This window comes from Poromitra crassiceps, assembly GCF_964638095.1.
Source record: "Poromitra crassiceps genome assembly, chromosome: 13".
In the NCBI taxonomy this organism is placed as follows: Eukaryota; Metazoa; Chordata; class Actinopteri; order Beryciformes; family Melamphaidae; genus Poromitra; species Poromitra crassiceps.
In genome coordinates, this window is record NC_139644.1 from 979,899 (window position 1) to 1,007,243 (window position 27,345).

Below are 27,345 nucleotides of genomic sequence, written 5' to 3' on the forward strand. Positions count from 1 at the left end.
AATGTAGTAAGCTAAACTACAGTACCAGTTACTCTAGATTAAATATAGCTTCACTACATTGAAGAGAACCCCAGAGAAATGTAGCAAGCTAAGCTATGAGCAACACATGGCAAAAGTAGCTTGCTACATCAAAGCCTTTTTTTTGTCATCATTCAAACACAACCTAGGCTATCTGACGTACTCTAAAACTAAACCTAAACATAACCTACTAAATACTAAAGAGATACTCAACACTTTTTCCACTTTTTTCTGCTGAAAATCAATATATATTGGAAATGAGCTGTGTTCTTGATGAATCCAGGTCAAAGTCCTGACATTTACTGTAAAACTGAGTAATTCCTCATCTCTTCTCACATATATTATGTGACATTTATTTTTTATTTATTTTTACAAACAAACACAGCCTAGGCTATCTGACTCCAAAACTAAACCTAAACTACTAAATACTACAATTTACACTATGCACTCTAATCAAAACGCTCCACAAATCTCTCTCTCTCTCTCTCTCTCTCTCTCCAACAATCCTCCACACTCCATAGGCCCAGCATGGTGTGCAGCCACTTTTATAAACTTTGGCTGGGAGGGGCCTAGGCACGAGAGATGGGCGGGCTGGGTTTGGTGACGTCACTGATCAAGCTACGTCACTGAGGCCATTTACACCTGGCGTTAACATGCGTTTTCTGTGATCAGATTGCAATCCTTCTTCAATGGGTTTTGGGGGTGTTTACACCTGTACTTTCAAGTGATAAAACACAATCTGATTGCAATCTGATCCCCAAAAACGCATGTTAATGCCAGGTGTAAATGGTCTCAATGATCAAGAGCTCTGCCAATAGAAAGAGAGGGAAATGTGAGTCTACAGCTGGCCTTTTTGCCTTTTTGGATTGTATGGAACTGCATGGGTATGTGAGAAGAGAAGAGGAATTACTCAGTTTTACAGTAAATGTCAGGACTTTGACCTGGATTCCTTAAGAACACAGCTAATTTCCAATATATATTGATTTTCAGCAGAAAAAAGTGGAAAAAGTGTTGAGTATCTCTTTAAGCTAAATATCTTCACTACTTGTAGCAAGCTACTACCCAACACTGCATCTATGCAGGAGCACTCTGTGTGTGTGTGTGTGTGTGTGTGTGTGTGTGTGTGTGTGTGTGTGTGTGTGTGTGTGTGTGTGTGTGTGTGTGTGTGTGTGTGTGTGTGTGTGTGTGTGTGTGTGTGTGTGTGTGTGTGTGCGCCATCACTGTAGCAGTGATGTTCTTCTGCCACCTGGAAGATTGTTGTTCCCAGGAATTTGAATGACTCCACAGTGCTGGGTGATACTGGACGATACTGGGAGTTTAGTATCGTTTCATAGATATACATTGACACTTTTAGATTTCCTGGTTAAACACAGACCAAATGAGCACCATTGACTTCCATGTGATGCGGCTCTCTGAATATATTTTTATGTGTTTCCTGTTGTGTGCAGGTACATGTGGATCAATAAGCCCAGTAAGGTGCTGTCCCCTGAATACCTCTGGCAGGACTTCAAAAGCAGAACACCTGAGGTCCGCATCATCCGCTTCTCCGGAGTCATCAAGAACTACGCTGAGATACGGCCCAACGTCTGAAAACTATGTTGAGATATGAGCCAACATCTGAAAAACATCTGAAAACTACGCAGAAATATGACCCAATCTCTGAAAACTACACCGAGATACAACCCAATGTCTGAAATTACAGTGGTATCCACTTTCATTTGCCAAGTGGGGGGCTTTTGTTATTTAACTGTTTTCTTTGTTCTTTACAAAGAAAACAGTTCCTCACTGCTGACCATGGCATGACAAAAATGTGTGCAAATGAAAGTAGATACCTGAGATACAACCCAACCAACGTCTGAAAACTACGTACTTGTTATTTCTAGAGCCTCCACTCTGGTGCCGGTGACGTTTTCAGGTTGTCCATCCGTCCGTACCATTTTCGTGAATGCGATATCTCAGGAATGCCATGAGGGAATTTGGACTCAAGGATGAACTGATGAGATTTTGATGGTCAAAGGTCAAGGTCACTGCAGTCTCTCCCCAGACTCAAATATTATGTTAATCATGTTCATTGCTGTGCCCCGCATACTACATAAATGAGTCTGTGGCACTTCGGATTCCCAGCTGCTGTTTTGAAGTCGGGAACAATTGAATGACTGACAGGTGGTAGCACCAATGAGAGAGTGGCACATTTTGAAAAGTCAACAGTCAGGTTGGGTGGGCGTGCCTGATCGCTAATGTCATTACTGATTGTCCCCAATCACTGGCCAGGGTCCGTCATCTGGTGAGAGGAGTGTCCCAGACCCAGAGAGAGATCTGGAGCATGCAGTAACATAGTGTATCAGCGTAAGAACTCTGGGTCTGCCGTTGAGACTAACGTTACTGTGACCTCACATCTGTCCCATTCTCATGAATGTGATATCTCAGGGACACCTTGAGGGAATTTAATTACATCTGGCACATAGTCCACTTGGACTCAACAATGAACTGATTACAATTTTGTGACCTCACAAGACGTTTTTGGCCGTAACTCAAGGATTCATACGCTAACTACAAAATTTCGTACAAATTTCTAATAGGATATAATGATGAAGTGATGACATTTCACATCCAAAAGTTCAAAGGTCAACTTCACTGTGACATCATAATGTTTTGCTTACTACTGTAGCTGAGAAAACGATATTGGTTCATTCTACAAAAACAGTGCAAGTGCTGTCATTTACTTTTGCAGACAAAAGTTAGAGCCACACTTTGTCCAGAGCAGTGTTGGGCAGTAACTTAGTTACTGTAATTTTATTTATTTTACCAGTAACTAGTAAAGTAAGGGATTACAATTGTCCAAAAGTAATTATATTACAGTTATTAATCAAAGTAACTTCAAGTTACTGCATTACATTCTCCAGTACTGGCACATCGCTAAAAGGAAGCGTGGAGATATATAGGTCTGGCTATGTGAGGCTTCTGCGTTGCCAGGTAAGCAAATAAATACAAGTCTGCAGTTTGGCTGAATGTTGACTCCTGCTGTAAAGTTAAGTATTGTTTCAATCAAGTGGATTCAGTTGTAAAAGGAGCTGGTTAAACAGGTTGTATATCACCTTTTCTGGCGTAGCGAAGGTAATATAGTAAAGTAAAGAGTAATGTAAGGAATTACTTTTGAAACCAAGTAATAAGTAAAGTAATTGTATTACTTTTTAAATGCCCAGCACTGGTCCAGAGCCTTTTGCGTATGTGATGATGTCACTAATGATATGACGTCGTCAGTGATGATGATGATGTTCCAGACCAGAGGGGACTAAAACTTAATTTGTACATATTAGAGAGTGTCGCTCAGCACATGGTCACAGGCGAAAAAGAAAGTGTCGCTCATTGTTGCATTTATACTTCAATGAATGATCGCCTCGGTTCAACGGTCACATGACACTCGAACGCTATAAGTGCAGACAGTCAAGAGAAGAGAGGGAATGCACAGTGAAACCACGTCGGAGGCAAGATGTAACGTTACATCCACGTTAACAACGTACTTGGCTGCAGCCGCATATAATGACACAACCACACAACTCACAAATAGCGGGGACACGTTCATTCATTTCAATCGAGCGAAAACCAATTGTAATCCCTTACTTTACTAGTTACTGGTAAAATAAATAAATAAATAACTTTATTATAATAAGAGAAGTGTCCACGTGTGTGTGTGCATGTGAGCAGAATACGTGCGATAGGGGCTGAAACTTTCAGGGGTTGTAAAGAGACCTGACAGCCGGATTTTTTAATCACCTAATCACCTAATCACATGTCCTGATGACATGTGATGTCCAGACCAGGGGGGCCTACCCTAACCCCACGGGTCCGCTATTATATAAAATTTAGTATGTGGCCTCTCTTTGTTTGTTTGTTTCAAGTTGTGTGTTCGGTCACAGCTATGCCGATTTACGTGCGATCGGGCTGAAACCTTCAGCGTGTTTAAAGGGCACCCCTGCGGGTGACCTTACGGAGCCAGATTTTTTAATTAGGCTAATTAGCTAATGATGCGATGTCATCAGTGATGTCATCAGTGATGACGTCATCAGTGATGATGTCAAAAGTGAATATCAATGGGTCTTTAAGCTTCGATAAGGCTACACTCGCTAACCGTTTTAATGTTTTTTGCAACCATAGCAGATGAACTAGTGAAGAAACTCACTGTTAACTCAAATGACTTTGCTGAACCTCCTGTAAAAAATAAAACATCAGTCTAAAGTAGGGATGTTTGATATTGGCTTTTTTACCGATATCCGATAATGTCCAACTCTTAATTTCCGATACCGATATCAACCGATACCGATATAAGCGGGCTTTTTTTCCACCAAAATTTCACGTAACAAGTTACATAATGTAGCTTAATGTAGCTGAAGAGTTTAATATATAATATGCATGTTGTGTTAAAGTTGTAAGTGATAGAGAAGCAAGCTTGTGACCAGAAGGTCGTCGGTTCAATCCCCGGGACCGGCAGGATAAATCTGGGATGGGGAAAGTGAAAAGGCAGCGCTTGCCCCTCCCTCATTACCACCACTGAGGTGCCCTTGAGCAAGGCCCTTAACCCCAACCGCTCCAGTGGAGCTGCTCAGTGGCCAACAGATCAGACTGTGGTTGTACTGGTCAGCTTCCAGGTATGAATGTGTGTGTGAATGTGAACAGGGCACTCCTGAAAAAGAGAGCATTGCTCTCAGTGAGACTCCCCTGTATTTAAAAAAAATATATATATATATATCGGCATGAAAACCGATACCGATATTTTCCAATATCGATTTTTTTATGCTAATATCGGCCGATAATATCGGTAGGCCGATAATATCGGACATCCCTAGTCTAAAGGGATCAAGGAGGACCAATTCTCTCTTTCCCAAGTATCAATCTCTACAAGCACCAAACCAGTGGTCTGGATCCCAACAAAGCCTCAGGCTTGGATGCCATCCCAGCCAAGTCAAGTCCATGAGCAGATTCTCAATTATGTCAACAGTCTTAACATTTTATATGATTTTCAATCAGGTTTTAGACAATCTTATTCAACGGATGATACCTGTCTGACCTTCTTAACTGATTTTATTAAAAAGCAAATCGATAATGGCAGGTTTTGTGGTATGGCAATGCTTGACCTTCAAAAAGCATTCAACACTGTCAACCACCAAATCTTAATGTGTAAATTAAAGGCAATAGGTTTTATTAAGAGGAGACCCTGAACTGGATACAGTCATACCTGTCCAACAGAGTCCAAAAGGTAGAAATAGGAGGTGTACTCTCCGAGCCTAGAAACCTTACCTGTGGGGTCCCTCAAGGAAGCATTATTGGTCCTTTATTATTTTTGTTGTATATTAATGACATGGAGTCAGCATGTCCTCTATTCCTGTACGCTGATGATTCCGCCTTGTTGCTAACCGGAGAATGCTTAGAAACAGTCAGATCTTCACTCAGTAAAGAGCTTCAAAATGTCAGCACCTGGTTATGCAACAATAAGCTATCCTTGCACTTAGGAAAATCTGAATGTATTGTTTTTGGAACAAAGCATAAACTAAGGAACCAACCCAGTTTTTCGGTAAAATGTAATGGTGTCATGTTACAAGAAAAGTGTTGTGTAACGTATCTGGGTTGAAAGCAGAGTACAACAGTTGAAACTTATGGTTTATAAAATATTACACGCGCACACACTGATGATGTCATCAGTGATATCATAATGGGGCACACACACACACGAGGCATTGCACTGATGCATACGATTTAGTGAGCAACACACACACACACACCTGCGCGCGCCAATAGGGCAGGCGAGGCCACACAGCAGCCGAGTTGCGGGCGAGGCCACGCAGCGGCTGAGTATTAGTCTGGACAGATATGGATGTAAACTGCTATACTTGACTTGTTGGTGGAGGCATACAACCGCCAGGCGGTTATTTATATTTTTATATTTTTTTGATTGTTCTATTGTTTCTCAAATTGCTGCAGAGACATCTGTTTGGACCAGTGGGTATCGATGTGAAAACGCTGCTCAAGAAATCTTTAATCAGCCTGATGGGGCGCTATAACATCATCATGGGGTTTGTAAATGTTTGCTGTTTCCTGTGTTTTACTTTATATACCTGTATCTACTGTATATGATTGTTATCTCAGGATCGTTTTTTCCATCGATCGATATTTTTACTAGAAATCTCGAGACTGGAGACTGCCCATGACATCACAGTTGTTGAATTGTGCGCCATCGGCCCTTCAATCAGTTGCTTGAGTGACATCACTGATGACATCACAACTGCCCGAGTGACATCAAAATGTAACGTTTTTACAGTTGGGCAACAGTGTGGGTCAGCATGCCACCGTGTGCCATCGGCTCTCCAATTATAGTATTCAGAGTTTCTTGAGTGGCATCACTCATGACATCACAACTGCCAGGGTGAAATCACAGTTGAGCAAATCACAGTTGGGCAAGTGTCCCCATGCAACTATGCACCATCGTGCAACTGTGCCATTGGCTCATACTGCATCACAGTTGCTCGATTGGCATCACTGATGACACCACAACTGTCTGAGTGACATCACAGTTGGCAATTGTGTGCCATGCCAACTTTTGCCCGGGAAGTGATGATGTCACTTCCGTGACACAAAACATGACTTACACCACTACCCACCTCACTGATGTCACTTCTGTCACTAATGTGTAAAAACTGTTTGTAAGGGGGGGGGGGGGATGCCCCTGCAGACCACTAGGCGGAGCCCCGCGGACCACACAGTTTGGGAACCAATTAGCTGCAGGTGTGCTGCCCAGGTGTGTGTCTTCTATTCTGTTTGTACATGACTTGACAAAGGCCACCAGGCCAAAATGATGTCTATTAAATGTTTTATTCTGCAGTGTGTGTGCAGTTTCCTCTTTTTCATTGGACCCCTGCTATATAGTGATAGAGTGTGTCGTGTTATAACAAAATGCCAAAAGGAAGCAAGGAAAGATAGAAAGGAACATTTAAGATGAACTATTATGGATTAATTTATAAAGTAGTAAGTCATGGTAACAAAATAGTAAAAGAAAAACTGAATCACGTAATTTACAGTCATACATATTGACAGTCTGAATGACGTCTGTGTAGTGTGTACACAATGTTTATCACCATGTCTTGGACCATGTAAAACTGAAATATTTCCCAGCTATAAACATGGATTCAATTTCCTCTTCAGTGCTAGCTTATGAGGATCCATGTTGGGGAAGCTACATTGAAAGCCTTAGGAAGCTACCAACTACTTCACCGTGGAAGTAGTTGAACTACAGCAAAGTTACCCTGGGAGAAATTTAGTTTAGGAAACTACAAGCTAGGCAGAAAAAGTAGTTTAAACTATACTTTGTACAAAAAAACAAAAAAAACATTAAATTTACAATGTACAAATAAAATATAAAAGCCTATAAAGTCACATGGCAGACAAAAATATGCCTCAATTGAGTTTATTGCAATAGTTGACAACCAATACATTCAATGTTATTTTGTTGTTGTAAACAAATCTGGGTTCTTCTGAGTTTTGTTTTATCATACAAATAAACAGTAAAGATTTGAGTGTGTCGTTAAAGGTCTGTTGTCTTACTAATCAGTTTTGTAACATCTGATGTCAATCTTAAAAAAAAACTCCACTAGTCTTAGATGCCAGGGCAGAATCTCTTGTTTATGCGACACATGAGCAGTCTCTCAAAGTTAATATCTGATAGGCGGTTCCGTTTGGCATTGAAAATGTCCTTGCCAATGCTGAAAAGCCGCTCACATGCAGCACTGGATGGATCCTGACTGCCTTCACGGTCTATGCTGCCTTCAAAGCGATCAGGACGAAAGAAAAAGGGGGTTCTCAACAGTAATGGTAAAATAAAATAAATGTATATATTCATTTCATTTTATTGCCCAAAATTGTAGTTTGTAGTTTGAGTAGTTAATCGACACAAAAACAACCAAAAAGTAGTTTAAAAACTTGATTCACTACGCAAATATGAATGTACCGTATAGTTGAACTACCAGCAAGCTACTGCAAAATGTAGTTCAACTACATGTAGTTCACTACTCCCCAACACTGTGAGGATCAGACAGTATCAGACGTAAGCCGTTTTTCCACATGCGCTTTGTACCGCTAAATGACCGGAACGTGGTCTAATGCCTTCATGTGTGAAAGTTGTTGTTCCGGTATAAGCGCGACCCCGTCGTCGCGGACATTTCACCAGTTTCGAGCCAGTCAGAAGAGCGGTATGCGCGATAACGAACACAAGTGAGAAACGGGTCCAGTCATTTTCCGCTATCAGTGGGCGTTGTCTCAGGTGGTGTTGAAAATTGTTCAGAGCATCTTCCCAAAATAAATTCCCTCCTGGTCTCTCTCGCTTCCAGACGGCTCTTGTCTCACGCAGCAGCGCAGAGGTACTTAACACTGTCATAATCTGTCCCCGGTTTAGTCTGTCTTCATATTCTGCACGATGTTGAGCGGAGAAGACTGCGAACATGAATCTGTTTCTGTTCGCACGTATATCCCTTTCCATTTTCGGCTTAATTTGTCTGCGTCGCTGTCTACGTTTGAGGAAAAAGCGCGTCAGCAATATTATCAAAAGAGTGCTCCATGTTTGTTTGTTGTTTTTTCTGACTGGCCTCAGTGGCCTGCAGCACAGTTTATACGTCATGACCCCAGGCCACTCTCCTCCGCCCCCCGCCCTCTCCGCCCCAACCCACCCCACCCCCCAACATACCGGCTATTTGACGACTAGATTCCCACTTGCGAGCGCTCAGGTGTGAAGGGAAATTCCGGGAAATGTCCGATATTGACTTACAGGTAATTTTCCGGTACGCATGTGGGAAAACGGCTGTAAAGATATTCAGTCTGAAGTGAAGGGGAAAAAAATTGTGGAGAAAAAGTTATTTACATAAACTATTATATAACTGGTGAATTACAAATTGTTGACTTAAACATAAGAATCCCAGCTCAATCTAAAAATTGTATTGTACAAATTGTATTGTTGGTTTATTTTCTAATTTGATCTGAAAAACGTTAAGACACTTTGATCATAAAATGTGTGTATGAACAGTATTGAGATATGGCAGCATTCCTAACCACAACACTGACTAGAAGGGTTTGGGTTTCCTCCTGAATGATGGACGATGATGATGTGTCAGTTAGCAGTGTTGTGCATGAACCTGCTAAAAGAGTGCTGTTCATTTAACAAGCTCATATTTTGGTGAACGGGTGAAGCTGCGCGCAGCCTTTTGCAACTACATGAATGTACAGTGAGCGTTGTTAACTCCTGCGGGAGTTAAATTGTGAACTAGTTCATGAGATAGCTCTTGTGACGTGTGAACTTGCACATCACTGGTCTCTAGTTTGTTCTGTTACTGCTGAACAGTTCAGCTCAACCAGCAGCTCTGTGCAGTTCACCTGCTGCTGCTCTCACCACAACACTTATGCTGTTTGACATTTGACTTCTGACTAAAACGTCTCGTGCAAACACTGCATCTGAACGGTTTCTCTCCTGTATGGATTTTCATGTGCTTCTTCAAGTCTCCTTTCTGATTAAAACATTTAGCACAGTCTGAGCAACTAAATGGCTTCTCTTCTGTGTGGAGTCTACTCGTGTGCGTATTCAAGTCTCCTTTATTACGAAAGGTTTTAGCACACTCTGAGCAGCTAAATGGCTTTTCTCCTGTGTGGACTCTCATGTGTCTCTTCAAGTCTCCTTTATTACGAAAACGTTTAGCACACTCTGAGTCTGAGCAGCTGTGTGGATCCTCATGTGTTCATTCAAGTGTCCTTTATGACGAAAACTTTTACCACAGTCTGAGCAACTAAAGCATTTCTCCTTGGTCTGGGATCTACTCTCACTTACAACTACTTCACAGTTTTTCTCTGAGTTTAACCCAGAATGCGGTTCTCCAGTCTCCTTCCAATCCACTGTCTTCAGTCTCAGGTTCAGAAGAGTCTGAAGTCTTGCCAGCACTACTTGGTTGTAAATGACTAGCTGGATCTAAGTTCCTGGCTGGTTCTGATACTTTACAGTCCTCTCCATCAGCTTCTGTTTTCATCTGTTCAGTTGAGCTGCTGGCTAGAGGCTCTGCCTCTCTGTTCGAACAGAGAGGCAGATAAGTTTGGCTTTGATGAAGCTGTGAGGACTGAGGTTTCTCTTCATCATCTTCACTCTTCACAGGGACAGGCGTGAATGGGAACTGAGTGATATCAGCCTCATCCAGCCATTGAAGCTGCTCCCTATCCTGACTGGTCCAGAGTTCCTCCTGTTCCTCTTTGATGTGTGGGGGCTCTGGGTCCTCCTGAAGCTGCTCTTCCTCCTGACTGGTCCAGAGTTCCTCCTGTTCCTCTTTGATGTGTGGGGGCTCTGGGTCCTCCTGGTCCAGACTGGAGCCCCACTCCAGCTGCTCAGGGGAAACCTCTTCTTTACAGACCAACAGCTGCTGGACGTCTGGTACAGCTGAAATACGGACATAATTAATCACAGTAAGGAAAACTGTGACGGGTGTTCCTGAGTAAACCAACCTGATTACAAAAAAAAATCTGAATCAAATTATGGAGCTATATATTCCCCAAAAAATCCGCCCCACACTCCCCCCGGACCACGACCCGCTACAATTTGTATACCGCCCCAACAGGAGCACAGCGGATGCAGTAGCACACGTGCTCCACACCGCCCTGTCCCACCTGGAGGGGAAGGACACCTATGTAAGAATGCTGTTCACTACAGCTCAGCATTCAACACCATAGTACCCTCCAGGCTGGTACACAAGCTCAAGGATCTGGGACTAAACACAGCAATGTGCGACTGGATCCTGGATTTCCTGACAGACCGCCGCCAGGTGGTGAGGGTGGGCAACCTCACCTCCTCCCCACTGACCATCAGCATAGGAGCGCCCCAGGGGTGCGTCTCCAGCCCCTTCTGGTATGACCTCTACACCCACGACTGCGTGGCGACTCAAACTTCGAACACCATCGTGAAGTTTGCAGACGACACAGCAGTCGTGGGGCTGATCTCGGGGGTGACGAGACGGCCTACAGAGAGGAGGTGGGGGCCCTGGAACAATGGTGCCAGGACAACCACCTCTCTCTGAACGTCTCCAAGACCAAGGAGATCATTGTAGACTACAGGAGGGGGGGGGCACACACCCCCCAATCACCATCAACGGCACAGTGGTGGAAAGGGTGGGACAGCTTCAAGTACCTGGGAGTCAACATCCACCAGGACCTGACTTGGGCCGGCCACACCGCCACTGTTGTCAAAAAGGCCCAACAGCGAATACACGGACTCAGGCGCCTGAAGAAATTTGGGCTAAGGCCAGACATCCTTAGGGACTTCTACAGAGGCACCATTGAAAGCCTGCTGACTGGCTGCTTCACCACCTGGTACGGGAACTGTACCACCATGGACCGCAGGGCGCTACGGAGAGTGAGACGCGCGGCCCAGCACGTAACAGGATGTGAGTTGCCAGAACTGCATGAACTGTATAAACAGCGGTGCCGGAGGTCCCTGAAGATCATCAAAGACACAAACCATCCCCACAACAGCCTGTTACCCTCAGGGAGAAGATACAGGGTTCCAAAAGCACGCACAAATCGCTTGAGGAACAGTTTCTTCCCGCAGGCCACGAGACTCCTTAACATACACAAATAGTGTAGTACTACTACACTATTTGTGTACGTGGCTAGTAGCCGTACTGTACCGTACTGTAGCTGCTACCATTACGTATGTCTAATGTTTAATTGTATGTTTAATAAGGAATATGCTATTTGCACCTGTATGTCAAATACGCCGAATTTAAAACACAGAGTTTAATTGTATGTTTAATAAGGAATATGCTATTTGCACCTGTAGCCTATGTCAAATACGCCGAATTTAAAATGTTTAAGCACGTCTAAAGTATGCACATGACATGTGCACCTATGTGCAGTGAATATGCCACTGTCTCTGACTTGTCTTATCACTATACTGCCTTATTGCTTGTTGTGTCTCTTGTTGTTTTTGCACTCATATGCCCTGTTATATTTGTACTATCCACAGCACAAGAATTTCACACATGATACTTGTACCATGGAGTGACAATAAAAAAAAATCTTGAATCTTGAATCTTGAAAACAAATCATATCAAGATTGTGAAATGGTTCAATCATAAGAAGGTGGTTTCTATAGATCAGTTCTATAGTCTAAAAATATTTAAACAGGATTGTAATCCACGTTTCCCAAAGTAACTTCTTATACAACTACGAATAACTATGTAGGCCTACACCCTCGGTTCTCATTTTGTATTTCTAACCTTCAGACTTCGGCTGTTGGTGGTCTCACTCGTAAAACACAATTTGTATATAGACAGCGTTTTCCGGGAAATAATGTGTTTCAATGTGGTTTCTGCCTTGGCATTTTCGAACAAGTTTTTAGCTGAGACAGTGTCATTTGTACACCAGCTGATGGCAGTAGGCTACAACTTTGTCCATTTGCATTGTTATTTACTCACTTTGTTTTAGTTTGCGTGTTGTCATGGTTTTATCATGTACTGGATCAGGGGCCTGTACTGGAGATAAACAGATCCAAGATCTGTTCACTTGATCTGTTTTTGTTTTGTTTTTTTGTTTTTTACTTTCAGAATTACAGCTTTCGGGGTACTTCCGCGTCCTCGTTGGAAAGGGGGAGAGCGTGCCCACCGAGTTTTATTGTGAAGGCTTTTGTTGTAGCTGGCTTGACACTGGCAACGTCGTGGCCTCCTGTTGACGAGAAGAACACAGAGAAAAGCAGACATGCAGTGTCCTCTCTCTTGGTGAGTCTTCTGGTTTATCTTTAGTCTAGCTATTTTGGTGTTTTGTGGCCATGGCTTACTGTGTTTGGGTTATTGAGAGAGTTTGTTTGGTCCCAGTAATATTTCCTTTGAGTAGACTTGAGCCAACTGTTTGCATTCAACTGCGCGCTAATTAGCCTTTTACCTAACTCACTGAGTGTGTTTTCTTCAATCTTTTTGTATTATGTGTATTTGACTGTATTTTTGTATGGACCTCGAGTCTGCAATAAAGTCTATCTATCTATCTATCTATCACGAGTGTAGCATGCTAACCTACTTTAGGCTAACGCGCTAGCCCCTTTTGGAACGTCGTTATGTTACTATCCTCGACGCGAGACTCAGCTTCTCTCGGAGTCTCGGCTTTGCAACCCCTGAGTCAACTGCAGGCTCGGCTAAAATTGCCGCAAGCTACATAGACGTTTTCATCACAATGTTCTTATCCAAAGTTTGGGAGTAGCGTTAGCGTGTATTCACACCTATCTCGTTTGGAGCAGTTGTTCCGAAAGAGAGAACCTTTTTCCCCCTTTGTGCGGTTCGTTTGGGGGAGTGTGAACACAGCAATCGCACTCGGATGCGGGACAAAACAAGCGGACCGGACCGAGATCGCCAAGAAAGGGTGGTCTCGGTCCGCTTTAGGGTGTATTAACACCTGTAGGTCGTTTGCTTTGTTCCGATTCAGGTACTTAATTGATACAATTGTTGCATTTGTGCCTTGGTTCGTTTGTGTTCACACAGCCACAAATGAAACGGTCCAAATAGTATTGTCAAACTTCCTGGATTGGCCAGCAGAGACTCTAGGCTCTCGGGATGGACAAAATAATTCCCAGAGATTTTCCTGATTATAAAAATGCGTTTTGTTAGACCTACATTTTAGGCTATGTCGGGCGTCAGAGAGAGAGAGAGAGAGAGAGAGAGAGAGAGAGAGAGAGAGAGAGAGAGAGAGAGAGAGAGAGAGAGAGAGAGAGAGAGAGAGAGAGAGAGAGAGAGAGAGAGAGAGAGAGAGAGAGAGAGAGAGAGAGAGAGAGATGTATGCTATGTAGCCTATGTAAGCCTATGTATTTATTTGGCTATTGGGAATTTGGAGATAGAAGATCAAAGACCCTCGCAAATTCTGCTATTAGGCTACTATCACGGAGATGAGGATTAGCCGAGACATAGGCTATATGAACGCCTGTCCTGTCAGGAATAAAATATTAATAAATCATTTAATAATAACGGACATTTCGAGGAAGACATGCAATCAGTCTGATTGTCTGATTGAACCAGACAATCTTATCACAAAGAAGGCTGGCTCTGATTACCACGATTTGTTTTCATTTATTGAATGGAGACCAGAGAGAGCGAGAGAGAGGGAGAGAGAGGGCGGTGTGCTGCGCAGCACACCGCACACAGGCAAAATCCTAGAGATTCAACACATTAACGTTGCTTCCCATGGTCCGAGGTAAGTTGATTGAGTTCAAACTGCTGATGTGATGATCCAAAAATCCCCCAAAGTTTATCGATGCAAGTCACAAGTCGCCAAAACAGGATCTGAAAGATGTTGTTTTTAAACGATAAAAATGTTCGTTCTTCAGGCCATTACGCACAGCACAGCTGACTACGGCAGCTGGTTTATCCAAAAATGCGCACCGTTTACTGCTGTTGTGGTGGATCGAGGTCGGCTCACGTTCTCACCACAAACGAACCGCACCAGAGTTCGTTTGGAAGCGGACCGAGACCACCCTTTCTTGGCGATCTCGGTCCGCTTGTTTTGTCCCGCATCCGAGTGCGATTGCTGTGTTCACACTCCCCCAAACGAACCGCACCAAGGGGGAAAATGCTCTCCATTTCGGAACAACTGCTCCAAACGAGATAGGTGTGAATACACCCTTAAACGAACTCTGGTGCGGTTCGTTTGTGGTGAGAACGTGATCCGACACAACTGCAGGAACCCGTGCGCATTTTTGGATAAAACAGCTGCCGTAGTCAGCTGCACTGTGCGTAATGGCCTGAAGAACGAGCATTTTTATTGTTTAAAAACAACATCTTCATTCAGATCTTACCCTGCTAGCCGGGCGCTCCTAAATTCAGATCCTGTTTTGGCGACGAAATCATCACATCACGTCAGCAGTTTGAACTCGATCAACTTATCTGGTCTCCATTAAATAAATGAAAACAAGTCGTGGTAATCCAACCGATTTTCTGTTTCTAACCCCTCCCCCTACCCTAACCCTAAAATCTCAGAACTTTACCATTTTACAATTTTCGAGCCGGAATTGTAACATAGCAACGTTGGTCCAAAACGTTGCTATTTTACAATTTTCTGTGAGACTGTGTTGCGTAATCAGCCAGCCTTCTTTGTGATAACTAACTTTCTCCCTCCTCTCTCTCTCTCTCTCTTTCTCTCTCTCTCACGGGTCTCTCCGACGTAGCCTACAATGTAGGTCTAACAAATCGCATTCTTATAATCATATAAAATCTCTGGGAATTATGTTTTCCATCCCGAGAGGCTATTCGTGTCTCCATGCCAATCCAGGAGGCTTTACAATACTATTTGGACCGCTTGATTTGTGGCTGTGTGAACACAAATGAACCAAGGCACAAATGCAACAATTGTACTGTATACCTGAATCGGAACAAAGCAAACGACCCAGAGGTGTGAATACACCCTCAGAGTATTCGGCAATATTGCCTAGTTTCCAATACCGAGCCCTTCTTCTTCTTCTTCTTTTGAGTTTTATGGCGATTGGCAAACAGTTTATAGTGCATTACCGCCACCAACTGAATTCTAGTAGTTTTCACAATTCAGTTATTTACAGTGATAAAAAAGTGATAAAAAAAGTTTCCATCCAAAGTGCTCCACTTAAACAATATTACAGGAGAGGTGTACTTTACGTTATTGGTACGACAGTGGTGCGGCACCAAAAAAATGCATTGCTTGTGCCTCCACATTTGTTGTGTACTTGCTACGCTGTCCCTGTGGTCTAGTTTATGTGGCTAAAAAAAACAAACCACGAGAAAATTTAAACAGCGTATAAGTGAACACAAGAGTTCTATACGCAGGAACGACTGTGACTACCCCCAGTGGCTGTACATTTCAACGATGCCAAACACGACTCAACTTTATGTTTTTTTGTGGCATTGAACAAGTCAGCCTTCCGTCTAGAGCAGTGGTTCTCAAATGGGGGTCCGCGGACCCCCAGGGGTCCGGGAAAAGTTTTCAGGATTTTTTTTTTTTTATTAAAAAAAAAATGCTTCATGTTACTTATTCCTTCTCAAACTACTTCCGACCTACATGGTGCTAGTCTATCATAGCTTGGCTGTCATTGATTGTGTTGCATAGTGGTTTTCTGTACTGTTGACAAATTGTGATATTGTAAGTCGCTTTGGACAAAAGAAAAGCGTCTGCTAAATGACGTAATATAAATGTAATGTAATAAAAAAAAAATATATATATATATTTTTTGCAAAATCTTCATAGTTCAACGAAAATAGTTTATGCTTTAAATCTAAAATGGTTCATGGATTACATTCTAATAACAAACCTATCAAATTAAAAGTCAAGCACGTTACCGTGGAAACAATTAAGCTTAGCCCAAAATCACAAATCAGAATGAGGGGGTCCCCGGTATATTTTCTATCTTGTAAGGGGTCCTTGGCTAAAAAACATTTGAGAACCTCTGGTCTAGAGTAGAGCCATATGAAATCCGTTTTATTTTTTTCCAAATTCCATTAAATTTTTTCCCAAATAAGTTTTTACGTTTTAATTTCTATGTTTATATTCTGTGTTTTGCTTTTTACGCTCATTTTACCATCAGGAATAGTGACTAATAAGTGGGAATGAATAAATGTCCACAATTTAATAAGATGTAGACAATCCACACAAAAGGTTTTACTCTAGTATAGCATACAGCCTATCTATCTCTATCTGATATTTATACACAGAGAGATGTGACATCTCCTTGTCAAACAGCTGGAATACAGACATCTCAGAGTGCACGTGTAGTTGTCAGACAGTGGGGGAGGGGTGGGTCCACTTTCCCAAGTAATGTTACTGGAGGCGAGTTAATCGTTTCGTTTACCATAATGAATGATTACGTTCGGTGTGCCGTTAATCATTGATAAAAAGTCATCATAATGGATTATTGGAACTTCACACTTGTTCTCTGTGGAGATTTTATTGAAAAAAGGAGTCATCCTCTCTTCCTCCCTGCATCTTGCTTGTCATCTCACTGACATCACAACTGCAGAGGAATTGCGTGACATCACTTCCAGTTGAGTGACATCACTTGTCAGTGACATCACTCGCACGAGATGGATTCGCCCAGGTCAACTGCTGACCTACAGGTGACTACATCAGGCAGTTGTGATGTCATCAGTGATGTCGCTCATGCAATTGTCTTCTTAGTTAAAATTGGTGATTGGTGACTACCGGTACACTTTTTTTTTAAGCTGCACCACTTGCTCAAATTTGGAAAATTGAATACAACGTTCGGTACAAGACCTTTTTCAAGTATATGCTGACAGGAGGAAATGGAAAAGATTATATACAGGAGTCTGGCTTCACAGTGACCAATCATTACAGACATATCAGTGGCAAAAGCCTTCACCTTGTGGCTCACAGCGAGCTCCTCCCTCAATTACAAGACCTCAATTAGAGGTCTATATGGGTCTTTTAAGACTGTCAGTAAAGTAGCTATTCAAATACATAGGCATCAACAACACTAACAATAGGAATAACGTAGAAAAAGTACTAGAATAAATCCCATATTTATACAACATTCATCACGTAACAATAGAGTCCAGATATGTAATCCACATTAGGTCAAAGGTTCAGGATTGGTACCTGAAAATAGAGGGAATAAAAGGGAGACAATGTAACCGCAGATAAAGGGAACTTCTAGCATTACATTAAGTAATAGTTCATCATTAAGACCCCTAGGGGTGAGAGTTTGTAATGTGTGTATCCAGTAGGCTTCACGTTGCTTAAGCAGAAGATCAAGGTTAACTTTCTCTATACCAATAAAACGAAATGTGGAAATGTTATGGCCATTAAAATGAACTGCAACAGGATAATCTCGATCATCTCTACGGATAGAACTTTTATGTTCACTGATCCTCTGCTTAAGTTGTCTGGACGTTTTGCCTACATATGCCAGTCCACACGGACAATGTATTAAATATATCACATGGGTGGACGCACAAGTAATCACACTGTTCATTTTGAACCGTGTCCTTGTGTGTGTGTGTGTGTGTGTGTGGGTGACTGAAATAAGTAGTTTTGGAGTTATTGTTGCACTGAGCACAGCGACCACAGCGATAGTTTCCATTTGAAAGTGGACTTAACAAGGTGTGACTCTGTGCTACAGTGCTCTGGGCCTGGAAGTCAGCATGGACCAAGTGGTCACGGAGATTTCTCAACCGTCTAAATGAAAGGGGGGGGGGGGGGGTCTTTCAATATACAGTAGGTGCTAACTCAGGATCAGAACTCAAAATGTGCCAATGTTCCTTAAAAATAGACTTGATGATATGTGAATTGGGTGAGTATGTGGTGACACATCTTACTGAAAATGTTTGATCTTTTCTGACACTCTGTTGTTTAAAGCCAGTGTGAAAGCCTTCTCAACCCAATCGGATGAGTACCCTCTTTGTAAAAACTTGGACTTCAAATCAATGGACTTTTTAATAAAATCATCAGTAGAGGAACAAACTCTCCTCAATCTATAAAATTGACTTATAGGTAGAGATCTTTTTAGAGGAGTGGGATGAAGACTGGTGGCCAGTGTGTTTCTATGTGTAGTGTCCATTATTTTTACAAGTGATTCTACTCCACCTACGCACCTGCCACAAGACTACTCAGGTGTGCAAGAGACTTTGGTTAAGCTGCACCACTTCAAATTAGGGTTGTCCCGATCCGATCACGTGATCGGAAATCGGGGCCGATCACGTGATTTTCAACTGATCCGGAATCGGGGGGAAGAGATCGGATTTTTATGTATAAAAACAATGATAAAAACGTCCTCACATTTCAGTCATCCAAATAAACAATCTGTCATTTATTTTATCATTGCAATTTGTCATATTCATCGTAAACACGAGCCCTCTTGCGCAGCAACACACGCAGTTTTAACTTTAGTAGTGGGGAGTGAGCATTGATAAGAAGCGACAACTAATCTATTGCAACAGCGCACAAGAGATCGGCCATTTTGGGGCGCAACAAACCTCTGTGCTATTGTCCTGTTGTCTGCGGCGCCAAAATGGCCACGGTTCTATTGTCAATTGTCGCTTCTTTCCTTCCATACTCTTTGTTTAGTGTTCGACTAGCGACACATCAGAACGCGATAAAACATACAAAAACACATGTCCAACCATAATAACTAGATGGTCGCACAGTGGCTAAAACAGAAACAAGACGTAACGTTAGTTAGGGATCATGATTAAACTCACCTAGGAGTCGGACTAGGAAGAAAAGCCAGAAGTGTTCTGCACTGCCTGCCTGCATCAGTAAAGTTACCATAATGAACATGTCTTTTTGTTGTCTGCATTCCGTCTGTCTTGTGAATAAAATCTGTCGTTCCTCCATGTTGTCAGATGAAGTGGCCGGACTGCACTCGTCTCACAGATAAAGTTTCAATCATTTTAATCCACGCAGACTGTCCTCAGTGACTCTCCATGTTGTCTCACTTGTAAACAGAGCTGCACCCCGCCCCCATCTAGCTAGCATGCTTAATTCTATTGATGTGGCTCATTGGCCGAAACTCGAAACAATAGCAGACAGCCAGTGAAACGCCGCATGCAAATGAATACCAGCCCAGAGATAGCCAGAGAAGTCAGTGGGTCCCAAACATTTCTGGCGTCAGTACCCCCTTTCCCTGATTTCTGAATCAAAGTACCCCCTTTACCATAAGCTGTACAGATATTTTATTTTGTTTACTTGGTTTAACCCTTGTGTGGTGTTCATGTTTTTGTTACTCTGCCAATGTTTGCGGGTCTGGTGGACCCGCCGCATTATTGGGTTTTTAAATCAATACAGCCATAACAATTTATGTAAAGATACTTACCAGATGTTTAATTTATCCCAATTACTAGCAATGAAGAGAGCATATGGTTAATATTGATCATTTACCTCTGTTAGATCACATTTATCAAAGTGCTATCCGTTTTTTATGATAAAATGGGAAAAAAGGAAAAAAGCTTCTCTCTCTTCAAAAATGATCTCTAAGGCCCTCTGAGCAGAGAATCTTTCCGCCATCTTGAGATGCAGAGCCACACAAAGCAATGAAGGCAGCGCAAGAAAATACAGAATGGTTAATTCATACATATAAGATGTCCGGGTCCAGTGGACCCGGACATCTTATATGTAATAGAAATGTGTAGGGGGGGTGTATGGTGTGTGGTCATTAAATATGTATTCTGATATATGTTCTTCACAGAAAATGAGCCAAAGTCAGTGAGTCTCAGTTTGAAAAATTAATTAATTGTATGATTTTTCTTTTAATAAAAAATGAAAACGGGTCCCACAGACCCGAACACCACACAAGGGTTAAAACCAATGCTGCACTAACTGAGTTGTGGTTGTGATAAAAGAGCCGTACAAAGATGTCATATTGGTTGGTTAAAATAAAAACACTTAAACACTTAGAGGAAAGGGGGGAAAAAGCATCCAAGTTGTCCCAACTATTTCTGCAATGCATTGCAGAAATATCGGATCGGGACTCGGTATCGGCAGATACTCAAAATCATATGACTCGGACTCGGACTTGGGGGCAAAAAAAGGTGATCGGGACATCCCTACTTCAAATTAAATAAAACTAGAACAACCGCACCGCAGATATGCCTCCGCCAAACAAGTGAGCAGTCGACATCCATGTCCTGACGTTTGAGCCAAATGTGAAGAAAGGTTGAGCGAGCCGCTCAGACTGGACTCCAGCCGAGCGGGACTTGTCTGTCTCCTCTTGTCTCTTGGCCGCACCTCTTGTCTCCATGGCTTATTTTCGACTTGCATGTGTGACAAACTGCGAGCTTTGTCTTCTTCACTGACTGAAAAATGTCCACACCGAGGAAGATATGCTGGCATGTGTGGTGTGTTAGCTGCCTGCATGTGTGTGGTGTGTTAGCTGCCTGTCTCGGTGCTTTGGGGTGCGCGCACGTCACGGGAAAAGGGGGAGAGTCAACCGGCACACAGAATAGGATATGTAGACTGACCGGCGCAGGTCACCGGTTGAGGCCGATCAGCTGAAAATCGGCCATTTCTGGTCACGTGCCGATCGATCGGTGCATCTCTACTAGGAAGGGTCTGAATGGTTATCTCTCTGTTCCATCCTGCAGCAGAAGGCCCTGTCTGATCCTCACAGATGTCCTGAAGACAGAGCTGGGCAGGGCGTATGTGCACAGGAAAATGCAGAGCCCCACATTGGGAAATGGAGGACGGGTGACGAGTCCACGGATGGAGAGCGGTCGTCGGTCGAGAAAGGAATCTCCCCTCTGTGGAGACAGGAACTTAGGTCTCAGGGAGGCCAGGAACAAAGAGTCTGCACATAAGAACAAGTGTGTTACTCCTAAATGCAAACAGAGAACTCCCTGCCAGTCTTCTCAAAGGTAAGGAGACTCTATAGACGCTTTTCACAGAATTGTCAGTCCTGCTCTGCTTCTCTCTTTTTTTCTTTTCCTGTCCATAGCAAACACTGCAACAGGAAGTGAGCTGGGGTTCAATTTAGAATGTTTTTGTTGTCAAGTTAAAACAGTCTATAGCCATTAGCTACTTTCAGACATGAACTCTGGACTATGCCCGTTGAATCATTCCCCGGAGTTTCCCTATGAGGCATTGTTGTTTTCACAAATTCACACATGAGGAAATCTTCTGGCGTAAAGTAGAGAGTGGGGGGGGGGGGGGGGTGGGTTATGATGTAGTGCAGGGCATCAAAACCCATGAAAGACCCACCTGCTTACCAATCAGCTCTCTGGGAACAGCGAGTCGCCATTCATATGGTCCCCATATGAAAAATACTTTGCATTCAAATGAAAAAGAAAACATGGCTCCTGTTGAATTAATCGAGGACTAAAGCCTTGCACTTGTTGCAGGCTACATTTAAATTATGCCCTACTTACCACTTTGGAATATGTTTTTATATATTCATTTTTGTGCTCTCAAGTAGCCTAGATACGTTGTTTGACCACGCTGATCGATTGCAGCTGAACGGTGAGTGGAGAAATATCACTAAACCGGCATAAAAAGGTTACATAAACGTCTCCAAAGCGCACGGTGCCGTGTGCGCAACGGAGCTGAGACTGACGTTGGGTTGGACATAGTCATACATGTCAGAATAGCCTACTACTACTATCTAAGCAATTTAATATGGGATCGCCTGCACACAGATTATTCATATCTAGGCTACTCCTGCATTTTGCAGCTGCAACTGTGTTGCTTTTGGCCTGTATGATGTGATTGAACTTCATATTATTTCCAGCATAGTCCTTGTATGAAATATGGAGATATGCGACTCTGCTGCCAATAGCCTATATGTGACCACAAAATAGGCTATTTTTTATCAATTAAATCTATGCCCGCACGTACCGTGTCGATTCAGATCAGCAGCCTTTTTTATTTATTTTTATTTTTTTATTGATAGCCTATTAGCCTATAAGAATTATTCCATCAGTGCGACCAAACACATCATAAGATCTTTATTATTCATTGAGCCTAAATGGTCTAAAAACGCCTACAGATTTTGGAAATTTAGACTCATTTACACATTACTTCCACTCGCAAAAAAGACATGCAGGTTTTATTGAGTTTATTGAGAGGGTGAATTGAGCTGCTGTAGATAGCCTACGTGGACGCTGAAACCGCTCTTCAGAGAAATTACTGATGTGAATAAAAGTGGTAACTTTAGACAGTCATTCGAGAACAGACTAATAATATCCAACGCAGATTTTGATTCTGACATAGATAGTAAAGCTTCACGATTTGCGCTTTGAATGAATGAGGAAATAGGCGTGTCTGGCGCTGTAAAAACTGGAGCAGTCCATATTGCATTGTGATTGGCTAGTTGTTAAAAACCACACCTCTTTTGCGGGCACGAGCTTGTGCACGTGCTCTCAACTTGCTTAGAAAAACCTGGATCCACTTAACAAGTTGATAACTACATTCGTGGTATGACTTAACTAGAATCCAGCTAGATGGCAATTATCTGGTTAAGCCAAACCAGATCAATGGACAGATCCTGGATCTGCTTACTCTACATTCGTGGTACAGCCTACTGATGCACTATAAATGTTTACAATGCTTAGCTGTGGTGTAGCTAGGTCAGTGTTTCCCCTACCATTCTACAGGCAGAAAAAAAAGTGCAAAAAAAAAAGAGAAAAGTTTTTTTTGTTTTTATTTTGCTCTCCCCCAAAATTTCAACAAACCTTTATGGCATATTATTACAATACAACAATACTGGTGTTGACAGTAATAGAAGATGCCAAATCATTCAAAACATTAAGCATTTTGCTTTTAGGAGCATTGTGCCAGCGTGCAGCGCTGTTCCAAAACGTGCCAACGTGTGTCACGTTACTTGGGATGGCCAGCGACGGCCCCCACCGTTGCGGTCGGGGTATGTTTCGAAATCCCTCCAGGCCTGAAAGATTTTCTAGGGGAAACACTGTGTAAGAGATGTCAGAATTCACCCTTCGCTAAGGCCCACCCTAGAACGGCCACTGTCCAATCCTACGTTAGTAACCGTTGCTAGGCAGGGCGTTTCGGGCAAGCTACTAGTAGTCAGAACAGAAGCACTACTCTGTAACTACGGGAACAATGCTGGAGTTGTGCATATATGGGACTTGCAACTCCGTAGGACTGAAGTGGTAAGTCCGATCAGAAAATATGTTTTATTACTCCAGCTAACGTAATCAGTTTTAACGGGTGCAAGCTAACAGCATGTTCAAGCTAAATGCCTGTTCATAGCAATGTCCAATGCAGTAAAATGGTCTGTTAGCTTGCAAGCGCTACTCTTTCACAGTCGGCATAAACTTTACCGATAACGATAACGTTTGGGCTCGACATTAACGGCTGCCCGGTTGCCCCGGGCAACCAAAAAAAACATGGGGCAACCATTTCTTGGTCTTTGGTTGCCCCAGGGGCAACCACGATTTAACATGCAACAAAATATGTACAGCAGCAAACAGCAAAATATACACCAAATAAATGTTTTAATACTTGTTGTGAGTGACATATATGTGACATTTTATTGCTGTTACAATCGGAACGATGTTACTAATTACCAGTCGGAACCTATGTGATGCATGCTGCACGTGCGGTATGTTTAACGAGTACTGACTCGGACAGGTGGGGCTGCTCGCACACAATCACAGCGGCTGCAAGACGCAAGAAGAACCGCGCCCGCCCGCAGCCCAGCACAGAAACAAAGGACGAGGAAATTGTCATCGAGGTGAAATACCCGTGCGTCTTTGAACGGGACGGAAAACGAATGCTATACTGCAAAGCATGTAGCCTACAACAAGCGCTTAATAGGTCTCATTATGCTTCCCGCATTGGCGAGTGTCCGCACGGAAAAGTGAGTCAAATCAGCAGAGGCGCCCCTCCACAAGGCTCCTGTGCAGACGGTTTTCGCCTGGCCGTGCACACCCCGAATTGTGTAACTACATGGACGCGGCTGAGCGGACAAAGTGGAGTTTTCAAGACTCCAGCTCACTTCCGCGAGCAGAAACCCACACAGTGTATAAACGCTCCACACGTTTTCTCGTCAAGATTCAGTGTCTCTCATTTCCGTGCGACAGCCCAAACTTCAAGCATAATTCCAGCATAACGCTATACTGCAAAGCATGTAGCCTACAACAAGCCTACAACATACACCTCGACCAGGACATCCTTCAAAAACGTTTTACCACCGCGTATATATTATGTGCTGAGGAATGATTTGCATCCCTGGCCTGTCAGCCTGTCATACAGGGTGAGAGAGAGAGGGATTGCAGGGCCGCTTCTGGGCCTTTTGGGGCCCTATGCAACATTAGAGTGGGGGCCCCAAACCACTGTCATAGTATCCCTGAATGAACATGAGGAGGCATAGGCTACTTCATTATCAATAACGCTTTTAATTAATAAATTAAGCACAATATGAACAATAACTGTTAAAAAATATATGAAAATGAAAATTCACAAATATTAGTTAAATCCTTTCAGTGCAAATGCATTATAAAAACAAAAAATAAGATTTGTTTAGAAAACGAAATGACACAAATTTATTATTATTATTATTATCATTATTACTACTATTACACCCGGTGAGCATGCTGAATAGGCCTATCTATATACTATAGACTATTATACTTACTTTTCTGTCACATCGTCATTATTAAGCCGGCTTATGACTGCATAGTATCTTAATTACTCAAAATATAAAGCGACTAAAATTGGGCAACCATATTTTTATTCGGGCAACCAAAAGCTCTTGCCAGGTTGCCCCTCCGGCAACCACTTTTAAAAGTTAACGTCGAGCCCTGGCCGTTAGCTGGAATAACGCAATAGACAGATTTTCAGAACTTACCAGATTGTCCAATGCCTGTGTATGCCAGGAAATGTGTTTAACGTTACAACTCCCATCAGCTAACGTTACACTGTTAGCTATTGGAGTCACTCAAGAGTCACAGAAACAGACACTGGAGGTTTTATTTGCGTGTAAAGCATGAGGACAGTTTTTACATGGATATCTCAGTGAAGTGCTTTGACTGTGGGGATTGTTCACAAAGCTCCTCTCCTCATAAGCGTGAGCTGTTGTAAGGATAAAAAGGAGAGCAGGCAGCTTGACTAACGTTAGTTATAGCCGGGCTGTGCAGTAAATGCTATGCTATGCTTCAGTTAGATTTCATCTGTTAAACCAGCATTTTGTTCCAAAAGGAATTAAATCATAATGTTAATCAAAATGCCACAGAAACATTAGCTAATCAACACAGAGCTGCAAAGATCAGTTCATCAAATAATTTCCCCCGTATGAGACTTGACACACAACAATATGTCTGGCTACGGATAAATCAGATGATGATGATGATGATGATGAGGTAATGATGATGATGGTGACGATATGTAAAGGAACACAACACAGCTCAAGAATTCCACACGTGTGAGGGTTAGCCTACTTGTACATCGAGAGTGACAATAAACGTCTTGTTGCATTGGGACCGGTGAGCTTTTCCTTCAAGTTTAATGATCCCTTCATTCACAGTACTAGCCAACAAAATGCTATTGTGAATGTACTAGGGCTGTGGCGATTCACTTTTCTCCCGATTCGATACTATCACGATTCTTGGGTGCCGATTCGATTTATATTGCGATTCTTAAGTATTGCGATTCTACGATTATTGCGATTCGATATTACGATTTATTGCGATTTTTGTTTCTTTTTTTCTTTTCTTTTTTCAGTTTGTTTGCTTTTTTACACTAGATTAGAACATGGGAAAAGTTTAATCATACACTAGAGACTGTATATTATATCATGAGTAGGGCTGGGCGATATAGTTAAAAACAGGGGCGGACTGGGATCATAATTCAGGCCGGGCATTATATACCAAGCAGGCCAGGCCAATATGGGCCGACGCGCGTGAAATTGGGGCCGTTTGAAGCCAGATTTGGGCCGTTTGAAGTCCAATTTTACAATGAGATGCACCCACTTTAACCCTGAAGTGCAGTTATTACTTCAGACTAACTAATAAAGTAATAAAACCACTAGTAAACCAGTAGGCGGCGCCTGGCCTGCTGTTCAGTGAGTGGCCTGACTGCAAGCACCCAATCTTTTTTTTTTTTTTTTGCGATTATCGATTCTGGAATAAAAGATCGATTCAAAAAATCATGACATTAAAAATCGCGATACTTAGGTGAATCGATTTTTTCCCCCACGCCTAGAATGTACTAGCTCTCACAAGCATATTGTACTCCTTTCTGTCTACTTCTGTCCCATATTTTGGAGCTGTTACTCCAGAAATGGGCCGTTATTTACTTGGGAATGTCTCTCACTCATATCGTTGTGAACTGCCTTTTTAGTGTGGCTTGCCTTCCATAGCAACAGTAACCAAGGGGGGCAGGGCTTAGCGAAGGGTGAATTGACCAAATTAGGGGTGCACAGATCGATCGGCACGCAATCTGTATCGGCCGATTTTCACCTCAAATATGTGATCGGCTGATTGCAGATATTTCTTTATTGTCGCCGATTGCATAGCCGATCATGCTGCACGTGAGAAACATGAGGCAGCCCATTTTCATGTCTTCAATGTCTATCGTTTAACTTTCATATTGTGCTCTAACGTTTATATCATTGTGTTGCAAAGCACACGCTTTGCTTTTGTCAGTGTACTCACCTCCACACACCACACCAGACTGTCAACACACCCCTTGCGTCTTTGAATCACACAAATCAGCTGGTGATTAAAGCAGACTCAGCAGAGAAGTTACCTCCAGTCCTCCAGCCTACCGAGGCATTTGCATGCTGTTAAGTCCGTGTTTGATCCATATTTGCGTGTATCCTCGTAACGTTAATAGCTCCGGTTA

General features: G+C 42.7%; 2 protein-coding genes across 4 annotated transcripts in view; both read left to right on the forward strand.

Annotated features, from left to right (window-relative positions):
• Positions 1-6,884, forward strand: part of LOC310788183 (globoside alpha-1,3-N-acetylgalactosaminyltransferase 1-like) — a 48,645-nt gene extending 41,761 nt beyond the window's left edge. For all 3 annotated transcript variants that reach the window (XM_083649708.1, XM_083649710.1, XM_083649709.1), the window contains exon 13: positions 1,467-6,884. In XM_083649708.1, the coding sequence (XP_083505834.1) occupies positions 1,467-1,608 (142 nt within the window). In that variant the 3' untranslated portion in view covers positions 1,609-6,884. The remainder of the gene's footprint in view (positions 1-1,466) is intronic.
• Positions 6,885-12,733: 5,849 nt separating this feature from the next.
• The window catches only part of LOC310787855 (uncharacterized protein), a gene marked incomplete at its 3' end in the record, with an annotated part of 38,095 nt that continues 23,483 nt past the window's right edge, over positions 12,734-27,345 (forward strand). The window contains exons 1-2 of the mRNA XM_083649318.1: positions 12,734-12,806; positions 21,132-21,401. Of these exons, the coding sequence (XP_083505444.1) occupies positions 12,787-12,806; positions 21,132-21,401 (290 nt within the window). The 5' untranslated portion in view covers positions 12,734-12,786. The remainder of the gene's footprint in view (positions 12,807-21,131; positions 21,402-27,345) is intronic.